Here is a 25891-nt window from a genome sequence, read left to right on the forward strand (position 1 = left end):
AGCATTTCTCTTCAAGACAGCGTGTTCACGGTCTACAGCAGAGACCTAAAAAAAACGCATTTGCAATGCAATCAGTCTCACCTTTGGGGCCTTATAAGCATTTAACCATGCAACATAATTTATGCAGCTGGTGGCCAGTAGTGGTTCCACCGGGATGCAGGAAAGCAAAACAGTGCGTCTCCAATCGAGGACCAGCTGTGTGCAAAATGTCAAAATCGAAAGATTGGTTAAGTTGATAAGGTAATAAAGCTTAAAATATAGGGGAGAGGGGTGTTAAAGCCATATCTGAATTGAGAGACCAATGGCCCATGCCACTTGCTTCATGCAAGTGCATAAAATTAAGATAAATACCTTTCAGTTAGAAATTTATCTTTATTTTTCTCCAGTTTTGCATGTGTATGCATGTATGCAAAGGTATACATAAAGCACAAAGCTAGCTACAGTGCAATCGAGTTTTGAGTAAGAGTGGGAGTCAAGATTCTGGATTGTTTACAGTCAAACAATGTCCGAGGGTAGCAAAGCCTAGATTTACTGAAGGGGTAGATTTTCAGATCCTCTGTGCTGTAGCAGGATTGGAACAGTTCTGATGTTGGGGATGTTGGTCCAAAACCTGGGAGCCTAGATGGAGCCAGTTGCTCTTCTGGTTTTCGCTCTTCTTTTTGCAGTCCACTCTTTGATACCCCCGTTTCTTATTTGCATTTTCCGGACCATTTTACAAAATGCAACAGTACATAATTTTCTGCTCTCTGCTCAAACCCAAGCAGACCTCAAGGTCCCCATCACAAAAGGGCATAAGAATCATACAGTCTATGGACCGTGGCTATGGAATGCAAGACGCGCTTTTTATCAATTTTCCTTTTTATGCAAAGCTCAGAGTCAAAGGCTCTTTGATATAGTTTATTTAGTTTATCACCCAACTGTACAGATTTATTCTGAAGTTACCACTTGAGGGTTTTTTTCTGAATTCCTGAAACTCTTTATACACAGGTGATAGATAGCTCATTTGCACTACACCTGCTGCACTTATGAAAGTGCAGAAATGCAATCACTCTTCTCAAATGCTGTTAAATTGTTGAGGACTGTCAAATTCAAGGATAAATACAATTCAAATGTGGGATGCACTGAGTATTCCCACTACTGTGAGTGTCTGAGGTGTTTAGAAGTTGTACTCCTGCCGTGCCTCAAAAAAAGCAAACACAAGGAGATAATGGAAGGAGCGCTGAAACTTTTCAGACACTCACCCCAGTCACAGATCTAGGTTGAATCCATCATTATAGCTCACTTCGCAACCTCAGTTCAGACCCAGCAATATGCAAATCAGTCTTGACCCTGTGCCTCATGGGAACAGTCCAGCCCGAACTGTCAACCCTGTCTTCACTGAACCAGAAACAAGCATCCTAGGACTGGTTTCTGGGTAACACCCTTCATCAGCCAGGCTAGCTTGAATCCAATGGCAAAGTGAGCAAGGGACCCACATTTGGGCATACCCTGCCAACTTAGTGCCTCAAAAAAAGAACAGGGTAGCAGGGGAATTTTCTTGATTGAAGGGACAGGCCAGAGACCAAACCACTGTTTGCACATATGTCCAAATTATACGTTTGTCGGTAAAGTTCAATGCTCGATTTTTCTCCTGACAAATTAAGGCAGGTCACGCCTGCAAAAATGTAACTGATGAAAAATTCCCTATACATACTTGGACTTCAATTTTGGTGCTTACAGGCACTAAAATCTTGATGTGGCCTACTTACGGGTCAGCATTCTTAATTTTCGTTTATCGCATCCGATCTATAAAGATTCACAGGAGATAGTTATTTATAGTGCCGGTTTAAAAAAATGCAATTACATATTCCTTAATCGAGAATTCTCACTAAGTGCTAATTGATACGATCTTATCTGATCAATGCTTAACATACCAGTAAAACGATATATCAGTATTTTAGTAAGTAGTTTAAATAAAAACAACATTGTTTGGAAGGCTGCAATGTAAACGATCACGTTAAAACAAACTCAGGACAGAATTGTGCAAGGTGTCATCGAGAGCATGCAATGACTAACCTGCTTATCTCTGTGCTCACTTTAGAGGATAAAACATAGAAGTTCCCCAAATTGCAAGCATGTACCAACTCTCATTACGGCAAACCGAGATTTGCAAGGTGGCGAAAAATAACCATGGTCAGATTTATGACTGGGAGAACAGCCAGCTTATTTAACGCAGCCAGCCTGGGAGAAACTCTGACTGTAACCTTTTGAACAGATGATTTAATGTCAAATAGAAGGCGTGTTTGCAGAATCCATTTGCCGGGCTGGGAGCCTGAAAGTGGCAAAGGCGGGTGTTAGGCAGATAGCTAGCCGCAGGAGCACTGGCTGCAACCGGAGTTGAGGTAGCACCATGTGTGCTGCAGAGGCGCAGGTGGCGAGGGCTGCCCCAACATAGAAACAAGCATTTGCAATGCAAAAGGTCTTGCATTTATGCAAGTTTGAGCTATTGACATTGCATATAACAATGCCTTCCTTTTAGATTTGTTTTAGTTTTAAAAACATAAATAAAGAGCATTGTCATTTACAATGCTAATAGCTTTAACTTGTGTAACTGCGAGACCTATTGCATTGCAAATGCTTGTTTTTTACTGTTATCGCTTGACATACATCAAATTACTATAGTTCAAATATTTTCATTCTAATTGTAACAAGTCATTGATGCATTTCTAAATTAATGTGACTTGGGCTACATGTGAAAGTGTAAAGCCCTCCTCCATTAGGTGGGGCCCGCTCTGCACTCACTCGGTGAGTACACTCGCTGGTGTGAGTATATGTGCAGAGCTTCCTGTAACTACCAGGCACTTCTGTGCCCACCCACCAAATGCCCAGTGTCAATGCACCCGCCCCGTGTGCCAACAGCTCAGTAAACCCCCTCCCCAGTAGGCGCTCACCACAGCCCCTCCTGGACGCACAGTACAGGTGGGGGTAGATCATATGGGGGTCGGGGCACTTACCGCAGGAGGTTGGCTCTGGATCCTTTTGCTTTTCTCCACTGGATCCTGCTAGGAGAGGCAGCTGGCTGGTCACAGACTTGTCGCCCATCCCTTGGTTACACTGTAAGAATACAGTGAGGACACCTCTTCCTTCAGGTGCTCTGCGAGGGCTCTGAAGAGGTCCCTGATCCCCAGTTCGATGTTGAAATGTCAGGACAATGTCTTGTGCTCTGCTCTCGAGCTCTACAAGTGGCATCAAAAGGAGGCGGAAGGCCTCAGACTTGTCACTCTCCCCCTTGGCGTCTCCTGCCCGCCCCCCCCCCCCCGGTGTCTCCTGCCCGCCCCCCGCGTCTCCTGCCTGCCCCCCCCCCCCCCGCCGTCTCCTGCCTGACTCGGGGTGCCCCCTCCTTGCCCTTCGGACACAGGGCTTGAACTCTGGGTCTCTCCATGGTGGTCCACGAGCCCCTGGAAAGCCCCATCCCAAGTCTTGAGGGCAGATTTCATTGCAATCAAGAGGGCTTCAAGCTGCCTCCAGGGGCGCTCGGCGGCCCGAGTCGTCTCATTCTTTCCCACGGGCCCCGTTCCCCGCTCTTCATTGCTTTCACGGTGAGATCTCACCACGGAGGCCGCTTTGCTCAAGTGCCCTGTGAGGGTTGCAAAGAGGCGGCGGGCCTCGTAGAGCGCCCCGTGCCCCAGACTTGCACCGTACAGAGTCCAGGCGGAGCTGTGCGCGGCGCTCGCCAGCTGCAGGGCTTCTGTCAGGATGCGCCGGGAGGCCTTGGACGTGACAGCCTTGATGTCTGGACTCTGGAGAGACTGCTTTGCAGCTGTCAAGGCCTCTGTAACTTGTGTCAAAAGGCGCGGGACTGTATCACCCGAGTCTCCCTGCCCGGCCATGTCCAGCAGGGTCAGCTTTTCTGTAAAGTGATCCTTGTTTTTCATCTGCCCTGCGAATAGGGGTTTGTATAAAAGAGCGTGACCCAGCAAGAAGAAGGCTTCTTGCTTTTCCTGTGTGGTGTCTTTGACAGATTTTAGTGCTTCGCTCAAGAGCTCCTCCAGTGCTGCCAAGAGGCGCTCGACAGCCTCAGAAGTGTTACCCCGGCCCGAGGTTTCACGGTAAACAGTCAGGAGAAGCACTTCTTCGCTCTCTGGTAGCTCTGCTAAGTGCTCCAAGAGCCGCCGGGTGAGCACACCTCGAGCACTCGACAGATTTTTTCGCTATTAATAAGAGGTCTCCAAGTTTCCTCAAGGGACGTGTCGGGGCCACAGACCTCTCTTCGTGTTCCGCGTAATATCTACTCTCAAACATGCGGTCTAATTCAAGCATGCGATGACATTGAATATTTATTCAAGCATGCGTTGAAATTCTGAATATTTACTCTCAAGCACATACTGCATCATTGTCTTAAAGTTTCTTTATGGCCACCATGTTTAGAAATAAATGTATCACCCATCTTTGAATGGCAAAACAATGCTACAATATGGATAATACTTTTCCATGACATTTGTCTGGTTTAGGGGAAGTGGCTGTGCACAATTTGGCGCACCGAGGAAATGTGCTGCAAGTAAGCGGCACATTAGCACTGTCTGGAGAGCTGTAACATGATCTAAATATCAAAATAAAAAGACACACATACATATGTATGTATGTATCATTTTTTTTTTATTACAATATCCTGGCAGACAACCAATCCCATCAGGACTTTGAAGAGATTCTAGAAGGAATTATTACAATGGCGATCTTCTACGACAAGGGTTTGTCAAAAGGTGTAATCAGAACCAAAATCCCTGCATACATATGTATTCTGGAGATTCAATGTAACCAATTGCCTACTTTTTGGCTTTCGCACAATGTAATTACCAATCCAGCCTTAAAAGCCTATTACCTTTAACAAAAGCTTTTCACAATAAGTAAGTCAGGCTTACTGGCATGTTCATAACTTTTCATAGTAAACACAAACTTCCCGAATGTGACTTAAGTTTTGCCAGTGAACTAATAAGACCCACCAAGACCCACTGACTTGACACCATTACCAACAAAGTCCTACTTAAATTTGCATATGGTGGAACCATCATGCATACAGTAATTGAATAAAAAATTTATTTAAAAAAAATTACAGTTGGCAAAGCTAAAAACTATCTCTTCTAAGATGGCACAACAACAATTATCAAAGTGCAAATCATCTATTCCCATGGCTTGTCAAAAGGAGGTAACCAACAGCAAAATCCTTGCCTATTGCGGTAATCCGCAAGATTTCATGTAATAAAATACCCTTAGGCAAGCTTTAGGAGAAAGTAATAGCGAAACACCCTCAAATGCCTACTGACTTTAACAAGTGTTTTCACAATAAATAAGTCAGGCCTGCTGCGTTTATACTACCTTTTCCTAATAAGCAGATCAGGTATATAACTTTGATAATTGGTTTGCTACCATGACAAGGATAAGCTTTCCCACGAGCCAAAAAGTGCAATACAAGAACTCTTTTTCAGTTGAAGCACACATCTGCTTGATCAAATGCTCTACTCAAGGTAACCAACATGTGGGCAGAGCATAAGACACTTTCACTGTAATACTTCTGAAAGCTCTCTTTCTGTTGATCACATAGGATTTGGAAACAAGACATTCTAAAACGGAGATTCGCAGGCAATTACGGAAATAGCAGCAGAGCTCCGCTCTTGGTTCTCGTCATCGGTGGTTGAAACAATTCTTACGGCCGCAGTAGCACATACTCCACCGTTAACTATTGGCGCATTTCAAACCTAATATCACGTTGAAAACGGATCATTTAACAGGTGTCAATTGGGTGATTGTCATACCTTCAAAACCCACTTGTGCTTAAAAGGTGGTAAAGTGCATCTGCCAAAGCAGTCCCGGGTAACTGCTGACATAAGCCCATCATGAGAGGGACAGCAGGCAGTGTGTGTTCCAGACTCATGCCAGCAACTACAGCAACCTCCCAGGGAATGTAGCTAACTGGCGAATGTGTCTGACAGAAGACATATCGCATTATATACGGAGAGAGTCTTTGGATCCAATATACCGCGGTTCACACCGTGGGGGATCAGGACAGGACGGTTGGAAGAAATGTCACTGCCGGGCAGCTGAGTCAGTGGAAGGAACTGGTTACATCGCGGACTGTGAGGTGATGGGAATGCTGGTGCCCACAAACTAGTACTCCAACTTTATCTGTCTATGCTAGTTTGCCGGCACCCTCCCTAGATTCAGAACAACATGTTGACAGCTGCACCTCTCTATGACAGCTCCACACACCCCTCCCCCTCACATACCGTGGCAACCTCACGCGCCGAACACTGTTGCAGGGCAGTGTCCACATTGGGTACATCTACCTCCGCTTCAGACGCCATTTCTGCTGAGCAACAACTGATGCAGGAAGCGGAAACAGCGGCGACACCAGCTGGAAACCGAGACAGGCAGACCAGCACTAAACAGTGAAGAAGGACTGCCCCACAGAGGTCTAATAAATAAGCGCTCGCCATGACGTTTTCTTCGCCTTTTTCTGCTGTCCCACTTGGACGGCCTCGCCTGCTAAAAGGTTTATCATCTTTATGGGGCCATGTGTTTGGCCCCATAAAGAGAAGAAATCTTTTGCGACGAACGCAGAGCAGGCGAGGCCGTCCAAATGGGACGTCCGAAAAATCTCTTTTCCAATGGCTGGCCACTGTTTAGCATAAACGGTGACGCTAGTCAATGGAAAAGAGCGGCGGGGCTTAATGCTCTTTACTAAAAAAAATCCCCATATCATTAAATCTCGCCAGCGAGACTGCGCATGCGTGCAGCCTACGCCAGGCGACACCTAAAAACTAACCAAAAAAACCCGCAAACACTATAAAGTGGACACCGCGTGGAAAAAAAAAAAAGGCACACTAAGGGCAAAGATGGGGGAGGGGAACAATAGTGTCCACATATTTAATTAACACGTCGCCAGCTGCGCACGGCATTCCTGCAGCGGGGGGCTAGATGGGGTGGACAGAACATAATTAAAAAGTAATAGCCATTAAAGTGAAAGTGCGGCATGGGACGCTTTATAATTAAAAAACAAAAACCTTTAAAGGTAAATACAGCGAGCTGCATATAAAGAAAGGCGCGCGGTCGCCATGAAACAAAGCGCAGCGGTTACCACACACACACACATATGGCTATTGTGGATTCGATCCACTGCAATTAAAGCGCTGCGGCCAGCTGCGAAGTGGGGAGGGAGCACGTTTGAAAAATAAAGCGCAGCGTCCATTTCGGGAGCACAGTGGCATAAATCAAATGATTAAATAGTATAAAGCAGGGCAGCCCCCACCGAAGTAGCATAACACGTGCAGGAGTGCTGCGCTGTGCAAAAGTAAAGAAAGACGTGGTTGCTTAAAGAAATTTTTTTAAAAAGGGGACACCGTTGGAGGAATGCATGTCGTGCCTGAAACAGCAGAAACTCATTGACAAAAATAGTGCTCACAGACTAAATAAGACCTACCGTGCAACAACCGTAGTAAAAGTGCCAGTCCTCATGGGAGGTTACAAATGAAGACAAGGCGGTACTAAGGAGGGACTAAAACGCTTAATTACGAATCAGAAGCCTGCACTTACGAAGGACAATGACACATACCACTGACAAATATGAGCGGAGATTGGGCGCGGCTTCAAGTACATACTCCAATACAGCATGGCTCGCAGAGCAGCTAATGCGCTGCCTAGGCTCGACCTAAAAAGCTGGTTTGGCTGTGGTTTGTTTCGCCGACAGCAATCCCCAGCTTGAAGGTAACACACACGGGGGAAAAACAAGCATTGGCATAGCCAATAGGTCTTGCCTTTAGGACCTTATAAGTGTTTAGTTATCCAGCACAATATCCTTGGTGCAACATCATCAAGTGTTGCATGACTAAACACTTTTGGGTCCCAAAGGCGAGACCTATTGGCTATGCCAATGCTGGTTATCCTCTGCGGGCATGTTTGTGCTGCTTTCCTCTGACGCAGAGGCGTTGTCTCACTAGTGCGTTGTTAACCTCCGCGAAGCAGGTCACGCTCCCTCACTCTTGTGCTTATTATTTGTGGTTTATCATGTGCGGCAGGGCACTTTCTCACGGATATGCCGATCCGCCTTTTTCAAGGAACGATTCTGTCCTGCGTATACGTGCCTGGTGATGCACGTCACCTCATACCCTGCAGCGAACAACACCACCCTCCCTCCCTCGGGACAAGCTTAGCAAAACCTCCTACTGTGTGAGCTGCTGGGAAAGAGCAGCCCGTCAGACGCCTCACGCATTAACGTTCTCCATAGCACTGTGTGCATAGTCAGTGTACCTCTACAGGCTAGAGGACTCTGTACCTGTAAGGCCTGTTTCTGGTCCAATGTAAGCTAGAGACCCAGCTCCTCTAAGCCTCGGATACCTGGGGGCCTGTTGCTGCTGGAGGGCAGGGGGATATCTTGCTGCCTGGACCCGAAGCTACGCTGCGGCTGGCAGCAGTGAGTGCGTTTGTTAACATGGCTGGTCAGCGAGTCATGCATGGCTGGTCACTCGTCACCGAGTCATGTACTGAGCCGACAGTGCTGGGCCCTTAAAAACTATTCACAGAACCCATTATGTACAATATCAAGAGAAGAGACCCGTATGCTGCAGCTGCGTCCTGGCCCTGTATAGACAGACACAGGACATAATAAGAAACAGGAGTCAGGCAAGGGGAGCAGCAGCTCTCCTTCGGGCATGTGGTTAAGTAGACACAGGAAATAATCAGAAACAGGAGTCAGGCAGGGGCGCAGCAGCTCTGCTTCGGGCATGTTGTGGGGGTGTGCCAGTCGCAGGTCTGCTCTGGTTCTCTCTCAGCAGGCTGGCCTTTAGGAGTACCAATAAACAACGTAAATAAATATTTACTACTAACAAAGTTATCCGAACGAGCAATGCACTGAAAAGCAGGATGCATCCCGTGTTCAGGGCTCACCCACGCGTGTCCTGCTTCTAGAAGCCAGGCCGATGCCCCTGCGTTCACAGCTGATCTAGATAAGAAATCACACAAATGTATGTACTGCGCTTTCACAATTCACCCTACAGCCAGGATCTATCCAGATATCAAATTCCACATATGCAATGTTCAGAAAACACAATGCAACTAGCGATCAGGACTTGTCCAGGTGTGACCCTACTTTCACAAGTAGCCCACCTGTGCAACATATAACTCGCCATGAGTGCATGTACATTTGTTTCCTGTATGAGAGGTGCACTGTTGTGTCCAGGACGTGGTCTCTGTGCTCGGAATCTGCCCAGAGGTGCTCTGCTTTAGAAGGCCCCAGAGGTGAACCGCTTAAAGAACTCACGCAGTGCACCCTTTCCCTAGAACCGCCCACTCTGATTCACACACAAAACTTCCCTCTTGCGTTCCCACCTGCCCGAAGAGTTTAGTTAAAAAAAAAATAAAAAAAAATAAAAACAGAAGGGCCCAGGATTAATGGCCTGTTGTCCTATCATCAGGGCCTTCCAGATGTTCACTCATCCAAGGCCCACTAGTCCTACGCTCAGAACGTGCCCGCCAGGTGTGCCTTGCACCCGACGTTGCCCTCTCACTTAGCCAACTATACGTGACACCACACCAGGATGGGGGTATATGCCCACTTTCACAGGGCATCGCTTGGCTCACCGCGCCCAGGGTCTGAGAGAAACTGCAACACCCCCCCCCCCCCCCCCCCACAAGGACTGAGGTCACAGGACACCCAAGCTTCCCCACCTCTCTGCATCGATTCCTAGAAATCATAAAACGCACACGTTCTCGGCTCTGGACTATATTAACAGGCTTACAGTAATGTTACGTGCCAATAACATGCAATATAGACTGCAGTTGCCTCGGGCGCGTTGAGCTATATTGAGGCCGCTTTACACAAAAATACACATTAGCTTGGTGGTTTGACATAGTGATTCACAAGTAACAAAACTACAACATCCCAAAGTATCGTACAGTTCATATTAAACCATTAAGGACTGTCACAGAAAGAAAGAAAACCTCCACTCTCCTCTTTGGCCTCCCTAATTTCTTTATTCAGGCATTAATGTCAGTCATTCTCTTTGTGCCAAGATTTGGGCTTCAGTGCACGTTATATGCCCCTCTCGGGTTGCACTGGGTTAAATATATTTTTTATAGCAAAATAACGAAGGAAAAAGTGAAAAAATACATTCTTTGCCTCTTTAGTAAAAGAGTAGAGTGGTAGTGGTGTGCGAGTGTGTGTGGGGGAGGGGCATGCATACCTTTTGCAGAGGGTATATAAGCACTTGCCGGTCAGTGCGAGGAGCAGCGCCGCGTGTGAACTCCCCTCTAGTCAGACTCGAACCGCAGCCTCCCCGCCTCAGCACCATGCACACACCCCCTGCTTAAGGGACCGCCACAAACTCCCAGAGCCCGCGCTGGAGCCGAGAAGCCTCTGTGCAGTCGCTCCTCAGGAAACTGGGAATGTGCTCTGCTCCCTCGCACGCAGGGCAAGCCCCTCCCGAGGAGGATGGCAGACCCGCCCTCCGCCGCCCATCCCACTGCAAATCTTTAACTTTTTTAGCTAAATTAGGTTTTCTGTCAGTCTGGTGACTGGCGGTGCAGCAGCAGGCGGATGTCTCCGATGCCACCCCAGCCCACCTCCCAAGGGCTGGGCTCGGTGAGGGGAGAGGCCTTTATCGTGTACAAATAATATCCGCCTCCTGGGCTCCACCCTTTCGTTTGTATGCCAATAAAAACTTTTCTCATCTGGCGGTGTCCAAGAGTTACACAATGTAACTACACGCTGAGCACAAATAAAACAGTGGAAAAATCCAATTGTAAATGCCACAATGCACTTTTTTTCTTTTCTTTCAACCGGATAAGGTTTCTGTCTAACTATCCAACAAATGCTTGAGACACATAACAGTAAAGACAAGCAATCGCGCCTTATTGTGGGCACTGAAAGCAGGGCTAACAAGCGCTCGCCATGACGTAGTTGCTCGGCTTTTTCTGCCGTCCCACTTGGACGGCCTCGCCTGCCAAAAGGTTGCTTGTCTTGATTGGGCCATGTGTTTGGCCCCATAAAGATAAGAAACCTTTTGCGACGAACGCAAAGCAGGCGAGGCCGTCCAAATGGGACGGCTCAGAAAGCCAAGCAAAGACGTCGCCTACACCTCTTTTCCAATGGCTGGCCACCGTTAAGCATAAACGGTGACACCAGCCAATGGAAAAGAGGGGCGGGGCTTAATGTCCCTTACAGAAAATACCACATCTCATTAAATCTCGCCAGCGAGACTGCGCATGTGCGCAGCCTACGCCAGGCGAGACCTAAAAAGAAACAATAGTAAAATAAAGCATGAATGGGGGCCTCTCGATCAATGCATGCACTGGAAGCAAGGTGGCTTGCTGAACCCAGTAGCAGGACTGTGAAACTGAAATACCGTTCAGGGCTTATCCAGTCTGTGAAGGATATGACAAAGCACTGAATCAAATGGCAAGCCCAAGGGCTCTTGCTAAACATATCTCATGTTCATGACAAGGTCTTAGCTACCTACCTAAATAAAGTAACAAAAATATAGCAAACAAAGGCCGTGAGATATTAGGAAACCAAGTAGGTATTATGCCTTTAAGGCACCAACAACCTAAAATTAATTGTCGCCTCACTGGGCACAGGTTCATTTCTTGGCGTGGGAAGAACAGTCTTAATTACATTTACAGTCTCTTGGCTTCCTTTAGGGGAAATGGTTGGTTTGCCATGAAGCTAACAAAAGGTACCCTTTTAGAAGAGGTGTTACAGGTAGGATTCCTTTCTCCATCATGGAATCTTAAATTCATTCATAATAATGGTGGTAGGAATATCAGAAGATGGAGAAAAGGTGGAACACAAAATAAGCGGATTCTAAATGGATTAAATTCTGCACTAAAACCTGACCCACTAGAAATCCACAATGAATGAGATATTCAAAAAAACACCAAGATAAACATCTATTTTGAATTTTACTTTGACAGAGCCTCTCTCCCAAGGCATACGAGACTGCATGTTAGTTCTCTTTTCTACTTTATCCATCCTCAATCTCTTCTGCATTCATCCATTGCCCACTATTTGCTGTGAATCTGTTGCCATTCTCTAGCAGCTCCTTCTTTGGTAATGATACTTGTAAAGAGCTTTAATGGTTATGGGTGCATGTGCACTATGGTACTATAAATGAAATAAAATACGTTTGACAGTAGAGTCCTAAAATGGCACAAAGTTCCTTGAAGGGGCAAAGAGTGACTTTCCCGAAACTGGCTCCAGTTATTCCAGAAACCATTAAGCAGCTTCTAATACTCAAAAGACGAGCTACTAAACATGTACTTTCAGTGGCAGCAGGTCATTTATTTGACTCCACAGAGGTTCACTGCAGATTTCCCCCAGCTCCCCGTGTTCTAATGAACTAGAAAAATTCTAACATTCTATATTTGTGGTAAACACCTTATCATGTTGCTGGAATTGGAGCTATATAATTAAATGCATTTCAATTACAGGAGACTACACTAAGTGAACAAAGTGAATGGTTTGATTGAGACATAAAAATTATCGTTTGTGCTCCAGAAAGTTAAAAAGGAGGACATTTTCTATACAGTCTCAATATCTTCATCGTCCATGTAAGAAAAAAGTCTGGCATTCGGAGTGAAACTTGTATTTCATTAGCAGTAGCAGCGTGTCAGTTAATTACCAAATGTACTACTGTAGCTACACCAGAGTTCCATTGGTAGAAGGCGGACTGAAGGACAAGTTACTTACCTTCGGTAACGTCTTTCTGGTAGTGACCTGATCTAGCCGCAGATTCCTTCGAATTTCCAAGGTGTCAAGCTGGATCCGGAAGTCTTTTGCTTGCCGGCTGATATGAGACATGGGTCGGCTCTGTGTGACTTAGTCGGCATCATCCGCGATGAAAATGACGTGTGCGTCACAATATTTAGGCGCCACCTTGGTGTACTGACATCCGTTTCTTTTCACGACTTTTAATGACAGGAGTGCGTAGCTATGAAGTGCACCGACAGCGGTGTGCTTAGAACTAGGGCCTTGAAAGGGATCAGCCCTTACCCTAAAAAACTGTCTGCAGTGTGGGGAGGATGGGTGAGTCGGTAAGGCATCTGCTGTCAGACCTTGTCTCTACCAGATAAGGTGTTACCGAAGGTAAATTTTCCATCTGAAAGAGACATCTAGCTGCAGATTCCTTACCATATGCTAGAAATACAAGCAATTTCATCCCCAGAAGAGGGGTTGCGGACACGTTTATACCCAGAAGTCCTGCAGGACAGGGTGGCCAAAAAAGTCATCCCTGCGGGCTTGAATATCAAGGGAGAGGTGCTTAGTAAATGTGTGCAGAGATGCCCACGCTGCTGACTGATCAATGTCAAACACTGGAACACTACGTTGCAACACAGTGGTTGCAGCCTTAGCGCTAGTGGAATGAACTCTTAAGCCTTCAGGAGGCAGTTTCTTGGCCAGAGCAAAGCAAATGTTGATAGAGAATGATCCATCGCGAGATAGTCCTCTTCTGCACTGCACAACCTTTCTTTGATCCAACTTGTCCCAAGAAAAGTTGGTCGTCCTCCCGGAACCCTTTAGAGCAGTCAAGTTAGAACTACAACGCTCTTTTTGAGTCCAGAAGGTGTAGACGCTCCTCCTTTTTAAAGGGGTGCGGAGAAGTATAGAAACTGGGGAAGGTGAAGGATTGCCCCACATGGAATGAGGTTACTACTTTCAGTAAGAAAGAGGCCTTAGTGTTAAGCACAAACTTATCATGAAGATGGTTAGGTAAGGAGGCCGGGATGACAGAGCCTGCAATTCCCTCAACCTTCGGGCAGACGTTATTGCCACCAAAAAGGCTATTTGATGGTAAGCAGCCGGAAGGGTCAGTTGTGCAGAGGTTTGAACAGAGCACACATAAGGAAGGTGAGAGCCAAATTAAGGTCCCACTGAGGCATGATGAATGGGGCCGGTAGGAACATATGTCCGTGAACACCTGGACCAGCTTTCCCTTGATCGAAGGGAGAAAAGCATTCAATGGCAAGCGAATCGCTCGGAGCACCAGATGGAGTTTCAGATTACGCCGGAGACCAGAGTCCTCTGATCTTCACCTATCTAGATGGTCCCCCGATCCCAGGAGTGACTAATCTATCACTACTTTGTGATCTAGTTGGGGAAGGCAGAGGGTTCTGCCTCTGACCCAATCGTGGTTGGTCAGCCACCACTGAACACCCTGTGCAGTTCTCTCCGGACAAAGTCGGAGAGATTCTCCTAATGATGTGCCCACTGGAACTTCAGGTCCCACTGCAGAGCCCGCATATGCCATCTGGCATGCGTTACTGGCAGGATGCAGGAGGCCATGAGGCCTGGCAGCCTCAGTTTGTAGAAATCTAGGATAGAGGCCGAAACATTGGTATCAGAGCCTGAACATCCTGGACTCGCCGCTCAGGAGGATAAGGGCTTATCAGGAGGATAAGCCCAAAACTGCACTGCGTTCAGGACAGCTCCGATGAAAGGGAGAGTCTGACAGGGAGTCAGGTGGGACTTCTGCACGTTGATAGTGAATCCCCGCAAATGAGGAGGTTTGCCATAGTCTTTAGGTGGGAGGACAGTCTGGGGCAAGCGTGCCTTAAACAGCCAGTCGTCTAGATAGAGGAAGACTAGCAGATGACCTGTGACCACCGCCATTACCTTGGTGCACACCTGAGGGGCGCTGGTTACACCTAAGGGGAGCACTGAACTGAAAGTGCTGGTGGCCTACCGTGAACTGCAGGTAATGCTGATGGGCAGGTCGGATGGGAATGTGAACGTAAACGTCGTGCAAGTCCAATGATACTATCCAGTCTCCAGGGCAACCATAACCCGAGCCAGAGTGACCCTTTTGAACTTTTACTTCTGGAGGACTCGCAGATCTAGAATAGGGCGAAGGCCATTGTCCTTTTTCGGGATCAGAAAGTAGCGGGAATAGCAACCACAACCTACTTCTGGCACTGGAACTGTGTGTATGGCTCCCTTGTCCAAAAGAGTCTGGACTTCCTTCTGAAGCAAGTTGAGGTGGTCCTTCGTCAGACGGTCGTAAGTTGGAGGCATGGAAGGAGAGGCAGTCTCGAAGAGGAGGGAGTAGCCCTTTCAGACTATCTGAAAAACCTACCTGTCCGATGTGATGTTTTGTCATTGGTGGAGAGGATGGCTGATCCTGCCACCAACTGGCCGCAGTAGTAAGACCAAACGGGAGGACCGCAAACTGGTAGTGTTGCGACCCAACCGTAAAATGGATACACTTCCTGGGCGACTTCAGGATTGGGATGTGGAAATATGCATCCTGCAAGTCGATCGACACCATGCAGTCTTCTTGATGCAACGCCTGAAGAACCTGAGCAAGGGTTAGCATCTTGAATTTCTCCTGCTTCAGGTAAAAGTTCAAGACTGAGGTCCAGGATTGAACGCAATCTGCCGTCCTTTTTGGGAATCGGGAAATACCGGGAGTAGCATCCCTGACCCCTTTCCTGCTCTGGAACCACCTCTATTGTACCTTTTTGTAGCAATGCAAGAACCTCCTTCTGCAGAAGAAGCTGATGGTCCTCTGAGCAAAAACCTAAGTGGGAGGAAATTCCCGAAAGGGAAGTGCGTACCCATTCTCCACAAGGTTTAAAACCCAAAAAGGTCCGTTGTGACCAATTTCATACCTTGCATAAAGTGAGACACCTGACCCCCAACAGGGCCCACATGATCCAGGATGGGGGGGGGGGGGATCTAGGGCTGCTTCCCTGTAGCATCATTGGGAGCAGAGGAGGCTGAGGAGGAGAGATTGCGGCCAGAACCACATCGTCCCTTTTGTCTTCCTCTATAGGACTTATAGAGTGGATTTTGCTGCTGCTGCTGCTGAGGTTGACGGAAGGTGCGAAAGGAAGACCTTCCAAAACCCCTATACTTTCTGAAGACAAAACCCTTCGACTGGGTCTGCAATCCCAAGGATTTCGCAGTCACCCTGCTATCCTTAAACCTCTTTAAGGCAGAATCTGCTTTTTCTCCAAAAAGTTTTGTGCCATCAAAGGGCAAGTCAACAAGAGTGGCCTGAACACCAGGTGAAAATCCAGAAGAGCGAAGTACCCATAGCTCTGGCAACAGAATCAGCCGTATCCAAGCCTGACTGGATTACCTGCCAAGCTGCAGCCTGAGCGTCTGAAAGAACTTCCATAAAGCAACCCTTCTCTTCATCAGGCAATTTGGGGGCTAATTGCTTTACAAAGTCCATTAAAGTGTTAATGTAGCAGCCCAACAAACAAGTGGCATTAGTTTACTTCAGTGCCATACTAGCCGAGGAGAACACCTTTTTAGCTGACTGTTCCATTTTTTTTGAGTCTCTGTCAGCTGGAGCTTGTGGAAATGCTCCTGAAGATTGTTTGGAGCAGGCTGCTTGCACTACCAAATTCTCTGGAGATGGATGTGAAGAAAGGAAGCTCGGATCCCCTGGAGCTACTCTATATCTTCTAGCCACAGCCCTTGAAACATCAGGCGAAGGAAGTGGCTTGCGCCAAACGTCCAAGATAGGATCCAGGATGGCCTCATTAAAAGGCAACAGAGGCTCAACAATTGAGGAAGGTGAATGTGGAACCTCCGTCAATAAGTTAGGCTTATTTTCAGCAGAAGACAACTGCAAATCGAAAAGCTCCGCAGCCTTCTTTATTACCAAATGGTAAGGAGCCAGCTCTTGATGCGGAGAAGACCTCGAAGAATAAAGTTCCCACTCAGGTGTGGTGTCCAATCCGCTTGCCTCCTGAATTCCTTAAAACTCATCCATTGATTCATCTAATTCACCTTCCTCCACTTCCTCTGTACGATACTGCTCTTCTAAAAGCCTCAGCCTTTCTCCGTGAACGAATCCGTGGACACTGCGCCGGCGGCGCCGTTCGTGGAGTCGGCGGCACCACACGCGGCACAGCTGGCGCAGAGGGAGGTTACGACAAAGGCACACGATCCACACGAGGCCGGGAGGAAGGCTCTCCAGACGGTGCCGGAAACTGCCATGACGGATGAAGGGCATAAATGGTGCCTGAGCATAGTGTTGTGGCACGCCCAAATTGAATGCCAGCGGACCCACGGGACCTGAAGGTGCTTCGGATGGGAAGGCTGCTCTATGAAATACTCCATACATGGCATTTAAAAAATGCGACGGATCCGCCCCTGGAGTCGGGAATTGCGTGTATGGAGTCGATCCTGTATCCAGCCGGGGAGTAACCGACGCCGGAGCCGTAAGATCCACTGGTTCACCTTCAGGCACAGGAAAGAGTTCAGCATCCTGATCCGGCCCGGCGTCGGAAGCTGGTGAATTCCTCAGCGCCGGAGACTGCGCCGGAATAACCTTAGGCGTAGGAGACTTCTCCGGAGTGACACGAGGAGACGGTGAAGGTGAAACAAAGTCCTTACCGCGACGTCAAGGTGAAGGCGACTTAGAAGCCCTACCCTTCGATCGTCGCCGAGACTTATGCTTTCACGACCTCGAAGAGTGAGAAGTCGACAACTCAGGCTTCGACTTACCTCGCTTGCGACCTCTACCTTCCTTCTTTGCCTTGGCCATAAGTGCCTTTAGATTCATTTCCCTGCAACAGGAACTGTCCTCCACGTCATGATCCGACGACAGACACCATAAGCAATCTTCATGGGGGTCAGTGATGGACATGTGACCCCCACATTCCTTACACGGCTTAAAACCAGACTTCTACGGAGAAGACCTGAGTTGTTTTTTTGTTTTTTGTTTTTTTAAACAGTAACTCACAAGTTAACAACAAAGTAGCTCTTCAACCAAGGAGAGTGCTAGAAAACTGTTGCGCGTCAACGGCGCAGAAAAAAGGGAACTGACTTCATCACGCCGACGTGGCTCTCTTATGGCTCAGGTGACGTCATACGGAGTAGCGAGCCGTCGGCGTGGAGAGCTAGGAAGAATTCCGTGGAATGCTGGCGCAGGGGATATTCACAAGGTGAGGAATCCGCAGGAAGATGTATCCATCAGAAGTTCCTTTTAATGAGCACACCGCTGCAGGGGTCACCCTTCTCTGTCCACGGGTCCTTAGACCAATAAAATGGAGAATGGCACTGAAGCTGGAATTCAAATAACAAGTTTATTAATCACTCATGAGTGGGACTACGTCCACACAGCACTCAAGTGCTGCCTGAGGTAGTACATTGAAGTCACAGAACACAGGACTTGTATACAGCTTTTTTTGCACTGGTACGCCTGTGGATACAAATAGAAGGTACAGGCCTACACAGGAATAGTTACCGACATACATGAGCAGATGGGAGATCACTTAGTCAGCAAAATGGGAGGGGGGAGCAGGAGTGCTTATGGCAGCAGTAAGAGATTGACAGTTGAGTCTGAGACCAGGTGTTCTGGCAGCTACAAACTCTTGGCATGCATATTGCTTTTAGCTGTCAGGAAGTCAACTAAAATAGACAGCACAGGCAGGGAAAAAAGACAATCAGCGGAGGATGGGAGAATTACAAAGCCAACAAAATGGATGCCACAACCAAGATGGCTTCAGCTTATGCTAACGGAAATTATTCCAGATTTCCACAGTACAGCAATAGGTCATCTGCAGGAGATGGTCTAGAAGAGTGTGGTCTACCCCCTCCTACGGAGACTCGGCGTCGAGATACTGCCATGTCACCTCAAACTGGTTCTGACCGTTGAACTCTGTCATGTCCCCGAGTTCGTAGAACTCTTCTTGCTCCTCTTCATGAGGTTCAGGGTTGCCTGGGCCTCCATGCCTGACTGTTCGTCTTCTGCTTCAGTGGTCGAAAGTTTTGCAGGAATATGAAATTCCTTCAAGGAATCTTCAAATTCCTTCTTCCTTCTTCCTCTGCAGAAGGACAGCCATTTCAGCCTCGAGCCTGCTCTTCTGCCCGACATCGAGCGCTTTTTGTTCAGCGTGGAGGGTATGTCTCTTTTTTGGCAACAGGTCTACCGCATCCGAGGCCTTAATTCGGTCTCACGCTCCCTCCCGAGCGGATGGTAGCTTCGAGGGTTTTGATGGTGTCTTGCCCCCCTCTGTATTCATTGATTGGGATCCGTGTGCCTCTTTTGGTTTTGGCTGATCTTCGGTCGACAAGTGCTTTGAAGCCGAAGTTGCCTTTTGAGATCTATTGCCTGAGAGCTTAGCATCTGCACCTTTCGGCTGTTTATTAACCATGGATTTCTTTTCTGTGTCTTTCACCTCCTTTTCCGACGATTGAGTCGGCAGCGTAGATCTCGATGTCAGACTCCGCTCCACAAGCTGTGTCTACCTCCTTGATGTTCTCATCCTCGTCACTTTATAAGCAGAGGTCCTTGAGCGATAACTCCCTCTTCTGAGTGCTGGCCATTGTTTAATGCTCTAGCCTTTGTCGACGTACCATGAGTATTCTGTACAAATAGTGAGCAGGGCCGCAGTCCAGTCCCACGACCCCCCCCCCCCCCCCCCCCAAGCACCTTGAGACCCTCACGGGTGAGTAGCGCGCAATTTTCCTGAGACAAAGGTTGCAGACTTCCGTGGAGGTCTCTGTGCAAACTTCTGGTGGCAGTTGGGCCCCAACTTGAAAAGGGTGTTTTCCATGACCCTTACCTGCCTATCCCTTCTTCATTCTTCAACCACGTGGTGAAGAGCAGCATGGTCTCCCATCGAATCCCCTTCTGTGTTTGTTGCTCTTCTCGCAGCCTTCGCCGATTTTGTCAATTTCCTTACTTTTTTGATTTTCTCAAAAGGTCTTCAGAACTGCTCCGTCGTGCTACCAGACCTAACAACCGACCAAAGAATCTGAAGATGCGACTACGCACAGGAACTTCAGGGGCACCGTCTGACGTCACAGAGGATGGACATACCACTAAATGGTGTTCGCCGACACCCACAAAAAAAAGAAAAACTAGAACGATTCTGGACTTAAATACTAGGTGGTGGAAATAATGCACAGCACGTCAATCAAGAAAATTATTTATGCTGCAAAACATCTTATAAGGTTATCAGTTTGAACCACTGTATTTTTATAAATCTGTTACAAATCTTCTTAGGTACAGAATAGGCCATACAGTTAAGTCTTGCTTAGGGTCTATAAAGAAAACAAGAGTACACACCTGGGTTTCTTTTCTAGTGCAGAACCATCTAGTATCTTTCTGCAGCAGTTCTTGTACTTCTGCTTGTAAGATTTCTAATTGTTCCTTTATGTACCCCTGGTACATTGGGGGCTTTGGAGGTTTTTTGTTCAAAGTCTCTGCAATAGCCGTGTCTTATAATGTTTAGAACGCACTTATCTGTGGTAATGGACTTCTAGTTGTTTAAGAAGTCCTTTATCCCAACCCAACTCGCCCACCGGTGTTTTGTGCCCAATAGGCACTGTGTGCGAGTCACTGTGATTAACTAGAGACAGATCCTCAGGAGTTACCGCCCCAAAACGGGTCTTTGATTGCTGCCACTTTTCTCTGTCTTTGTACCAGCATGTTGTGAACCTTTTTCCACAGTACAGATGGAGGGATTCCCCTTTTGAAATAAACACTTATACGGCTCCCACTGCGGTCTCATGTTACTTTATTGCCTCCATAGCCCGATTCATCCATGGGCCAAAAAGTTGTTTCCTGTGAGGGGCATGCCAATGATAGTTGACTGGATCTCTGGCATGAATCCAGAGATGCACACCACGCGCGCCTCCTCAGAAATGTGCCCGTTGCGAGCAGCCTGCACGCTGTAGTCAGCAGGGTCTAAGGCAGATTTAAAGTAGGAGTTAATAATGTTTTTGCCTTCTTCAACCGGACTTTTAGTACTCTTCTGGTGTTCCTCTGGGATATGCATCCTCCCAGTACTGGCGTGCATGTCTTTTTAGCAGGTCATAAAATAATGCTACACACCACTGTGTGGCAGCTGGTCTTTACATTCTCCTGCCTTCAACTTCCTTTCCCTGTCTAGCAAACTCCCTGTAGATGCTGGTGACATGACACTCTTCGTCACATTGGTTACTATCTATAAGTCTACCTCAACAAGTCCCTGGATATATTTAGGGTTCCGAGTGCATGATCTACATTTATTTCTATTAAAAAAAGGTCACTGCTTTCGAAGTTCCTGGTTTTAAGAACACTTTCATACCCTGTTGGGAGAATATTCGGTAACATGGGAAGGAATTGCTTTCTTCTGTACACTGGGCTAAACGTTTCCTTCTTTCTCTACCTCCATTTCCACTCCGAAGCAGTTAGCTGCTTCACCAATGTTGGAGGTTTTACTGTTGCACCGGGTCTTTCCTTAGTGGCTTTCGCTCCTTCCCCTTTGCACTTTCTTCCTCAGAAGTCTAGACTACTCCCTTCGACAGATTCTTGTTGGTGCTTTTTCCCCCTCACCCATTAGGAAGGGAATTATCCTGAGCACGCCTGATTACAAGATTTTCCTGCATTAAGGGCTTGATCTTCTGTGACTCTACAGTTTCACTCAACGACTAGTGCTGTGGTGTCTTAGGTGTTGGCCTGGAGGTCTTGCCTGCGACACCTAGAAGGCCTTTCCAGCATGTGGCGGTATAGAGTCTTGTCATGATGTTCCCCAACCATGTGAAATATCCTCGAGGTCTGTCTCTGCTTCCTCAGCCATCCTCGATGTCAGAGAAACCCATCTATGGAGCACCCCAGTTTTTGCTTCTCTAGCTTTGACAGCCAAGCCATGATTGTAGTGGCCCAATGCGCCTTAAAAAAAAACAGTACAGAAAACGACCCTCCCCTTTACTCTCTTGGAAAGCAGAACGCACATTCTGTATGCTGCTCCTTAAGGGCAAAAGTCCTGAGGCAGTTCAAGCAAAAAATATTCAAAGCGTTACTCTAAAATGGCATTGAGGAACCCCCCCCCACAAAAACTCTCTAGTGGCAGTCTCAATTACTTCTCTTGCGCGCTTTCAAGTTTTTTCACGAGGTATGCACAACTCTTTGACAAAATGATCAGGATCTTTCTCGATGAGACCTCCTTGCCAACTTAAGCTGCTGGGCACGCACATAGGCACTGTGGGGTTAAGGTAACACTCGTTACCTTAACAAGCCTGTGTTGATGCTCACTCACTAAGAAACGTCTTACAACAGAAATACTTCCGGATCCAACCCTTATAATGCAGAATTGTGTAAAGCTTGTGAATCTAGAAGATATTTTATGCTGCAAAAACTTTAGTCATGACACGCATTATAGCTAAAAAGGGTTTCATTGCTGTATTAAGTTTACTTTTAAGATTTGCGTTTAAGACTGCAACAAGTAGTTTGTCTTCTTATTTTTGTGGCTTTCAATTATAAAAAAAATTAAAAAACACCGTTGCACCAGCTTGCGAAAACCAGACTTGCTGGCTTTACCTAAAATTGTAAAATATGGGTTATGAAAAATATTAGAGCAGCACACGTGTACAGCCTGGATTGCAGTCATGTTAGCTTAAGCAGAAAAACTCTGCAAGGTCTGCGCAAGTGATATGGATTAATTTTCAGGCACACTGATCTTACCTCGTTCAATTTATCAGCAAAAGTTGCTACGCTGGGTCCAAATTTCTTAATTCCATAAATGATGGCAATACTGATTGATGCAGCAGCAATGGTTTCATGGTTAATTATATAGATCTCTTTAAAAAGCAGGTATAGCAAAAGCCCAGTGCCCAGCATATAGGAACCTATTGACATAAGAATGTAAACATGTTTAAATGAACCTAAATTTTTTTTTTTTTTTTTTTTTTTTTTTTAATAAAAGGTCCAACTTATCATTGACAACAAAAACAGCTATCTGGCTGCACACCAACACAATAAAAAAAACACAGGAATCAATTCAATCATAAATATTGATTTTACATCTTCAACTGGAAGAAACATGCAAATTGTAAAACATTCCATTAATTTATTAAGAAACATCATTTTAAAAATGTGTTGCACATTTGGTTACCGATGAGCAGCACCACAAAAGAAGAAACTTCCAAAAGCTAATATTTTATCTCCAACTTAAATCAGTGTGGAATAATGAAGGGTTCAAGTCTGTTCTCCCTTCTACTGTAACTCAGTTTCATTAAATTGTTAACTAGATACTTTTAGATAATAACTCCGTCTTTCTAAGAAATAAATCCTTCAAGTTGAGAGAGTGATTTGTAGTTCTGTTCTGTATTAATGCACCCAAACAGCCACAAACCTAAAAAGGAACATGTGAAACTTTACTTCACTAAAAACACGATGGTTTTCATTACAAATGTTTTACTACAGGCTAGTAAAATTGAGTTATTGAGAACAATTGCAAAGTACTTGAATCAATGCATCAACAGGTGCCCTGGTACAAGATACCAGGTAAACATTTCCCTAGCAACCTCAAAAGGATTTTAAGGAGTGACCTGTACTTGAGGAAAAAATACACACTTACCTTGCCGCCGGGTCTCACGACTCAGCTCCTGCTCTCCTCCGTCTTGGACGGAAGCACAGCCAGTCTCCTCTGACCAAGGGTCTGAGAGCCATGACACGGCCCTCAGCTAGGGACTGGAGGGGTGGGCACGTTCTCCACGCAGGCTGTAATGGAGCCTGCATGGAGAACAGGGACAGTGTGCATAACTGTTTTGGACGGCCCGAGAGGGCCAACCAAACAGTCATTGCACACTTAAGGGATATACCGCTCCTCCCCTGCTCTGCAGCCCCGCCCTGTAACGTAAAGCTGCTGCAACAAGATAAAAAGACAATAACTGTTATCGTCATTTTATTTTTTCCTTTTTTTCCTTCTTCAAGGCAGTGGGGCGAAGCTCCTCTGCCTTAGAGGAGGAACTGCCCCTGATTGCGACCATCCCTTCTGGATGTTTTCCAACCACAGGATGAACATTTGCTGAAAACAGCCAACATAATTACTTAAAGAAGACAGTCTAGACAGCTTAGAAAAAAGTGAGAAACTGTTCTCAGCAAAAGATAAAGACATAAGTCAGCATTCATCAAAATATGGTAAGTGAGGACAAAAAACAAAAAAAAAGGGAGAGAGAATGAATTCCAGCCTATAAGTTCTTTGATTAGACAGCAGTGTCCAGGGATTCCTTGCTCAGCCCACGAAAAAACCGTCTCAGAGTCTATGCTACTGAGAAGAACGTTTGACTTTCGCCAAGTAGAAATGTGCAATGGTTTCACTTTGTTAGTTTGGAAGTAGTTTAGGAGTCCAGTGAAAGGTACAGGAGAAATACAACTAACCTATTTCTCTTTATAAGCACAAAGGTCATTTGTTTTCATCTAAAACCAATACTCAGCAATGCGTGCTCATTTAGGAAGGGTGCATTGTAGCCAAGGTATGTAGTATTTATTTTGTAGAGAAAAACTACACAAATGAGCAGTATAACATTATCAAATATAAAGCATTACAATTTCTGTGTTGTAGCACATGTTCTGTAATTATAAAGTACACCAGGTGTAGAGAGGGGCCTCTGGGCTGGTTTCCATACTGTGCAAATTTTAACTCCTTTCTACATGCAAAAGCTGTAGTTGAGCTGGTCAAGTGCAATATTCCTGTCCATGGTGCAGAATGGTAAGGCACAAGTCCTCATTGCACCAGAAAATGAAATCCAAGAAAGTAGTTGCTCTAGTCTACATGGAGACTCTGGATTTCGGGCATGTAGCAGAGACCTTTGACGACCAACTTATGGGGTCTTGAAAGTCCTAACCAACACTACTGTGGTAATGAAGGACATAGAAGGACGATGGGAAACAACTCCTCAAGGTTGCGAGTAGGTTTCTAAATGAATGCAGGGATATTGTGCAGTTAAGCTTTGAACCAACACTGCCAAGTGTGGCAAAGAAAATCCACCGTTCCATTTAGAAAGGAGATGGAAATAGGAGACAGGGCAGTTGGAGGAGTTCAGGGAGTTTGGAGCAGTTCGTGGAGGACAGCAGTTGGAGTGAGATGAGAGAACAGCTGAAGAGCCAGTAAGCCGGCCTGGTTCTAAAATTCCAGAGAGGCCATATGCTAAGCTTTTCCACAGGCCTCAGCATCTGGACTGATTCTGCTTGTGTAGGGTTAGCGATGAACATCTCTACAGAATCAATTAGGCAACTACAGGCAGGGCCACTGGAATTATTTGGCAGGAGAAGGCCAAATCATGTGACCGGGTTGAGTAAATTATACAGGAAGAAAAAACAAATGATGTGGCAGAATGCAGCACATTTTGTAATAGTATTACTTCATTATTTCGTCATTTTTAAACTTGGTAACACTCTGGGCATTTTTTGCACTTTATTAGTACCAGTTTAACACCCAAATATATCATTAAGCAACATAAAAGGTGACCAGTCCAGTTTTGGAAAGGGGTTTCCACCGTGCAGCAACACATTTGTTGCATATTTTGTAACTTTTAAAGTGTTTGAGAGCAAAACAAAAACTATTTTTGGGGTAAAATCCGCAGATTATGCAGAGGATGGATTATGTGGCAGATATGGCAAATCTATAACTAAGCGGAAAATCGCTAGAGCCGCAAAATCACAATTCCTGTGGCCCCAAAAATAGTGTTGTTGCTTCTGTGCAGCCACTTTACATTTTTTAGTTCTTTCAGATGCAAAAACTGTCACACATCCAACACCCATTACAGTGAAATCAAAACAGTCTGGGAGTATTTACGCTGTGCAATTTCAGAAGGCATATGTGCAAGAGAAAGTGCTAAAATTTAAAAAATGTGAGTTCTATTATACAAATGTAAATCAGTCAAAAAGAATCTGAGACATAATTATCTTTACACTGCTAAAGGTGGAAAGCAGAGTGTTAATATACATTCAAAATCATGATTTGTGAAAAAGAGGACTGTTGAATCTTACCAAGTCAAGCCCCGTTGACATTTTTCTCGTCTACAGCAAAGCATTGGGATGTTTTTATTTTGAAGAGAACTTAACTGAGAGAAAGTAATTCTATGTCGGGAAAGGAGGTGCAGATTATGCTTTTATTTCTTTACTGGCATATAAACAGC

General features: G+C 46.1%; 1 protein-coding gene across 1 annotated transcript in view; it reads right to left on the reverse strand.

The window, feature by feature from the left end:
• Window positions 1–25891, reverse strand: part of LOC146870210 (ATP synthase peripheral stalk subunit b, mitochondrial-like) — a 64064-nt gene that overhangs the window by 14216 nt on the left and 23957 nt on the right. Inside the window, exon 4 of the mRNA XM_085630529.1 lies at window positions 22434–22597. Within this exon, the coding sequence (XP_085486655.1) occupies window positions 22434–22589 (156 nt within the window). The 5' untranslated portion in view covers window positions 22590–22597. The remainder of the gene's footprint in view (window positions 1–22433; window positions 22598–25891) is intronic.

The sequence above is a fragment of the Triturus cristatus genome, chromosome 1_1 (genome assembly GCF_964204655.1).
Source record: "Triturus cristatus chromosome 1_1, aTriCri1.1, whole genome shotgun sequence".
Lineage (NCBI taxonomy): Eukaryota > Metazoa > Chordata > Amphibia > Caudata > Salamandridae > Triturus > Triturus cristatus.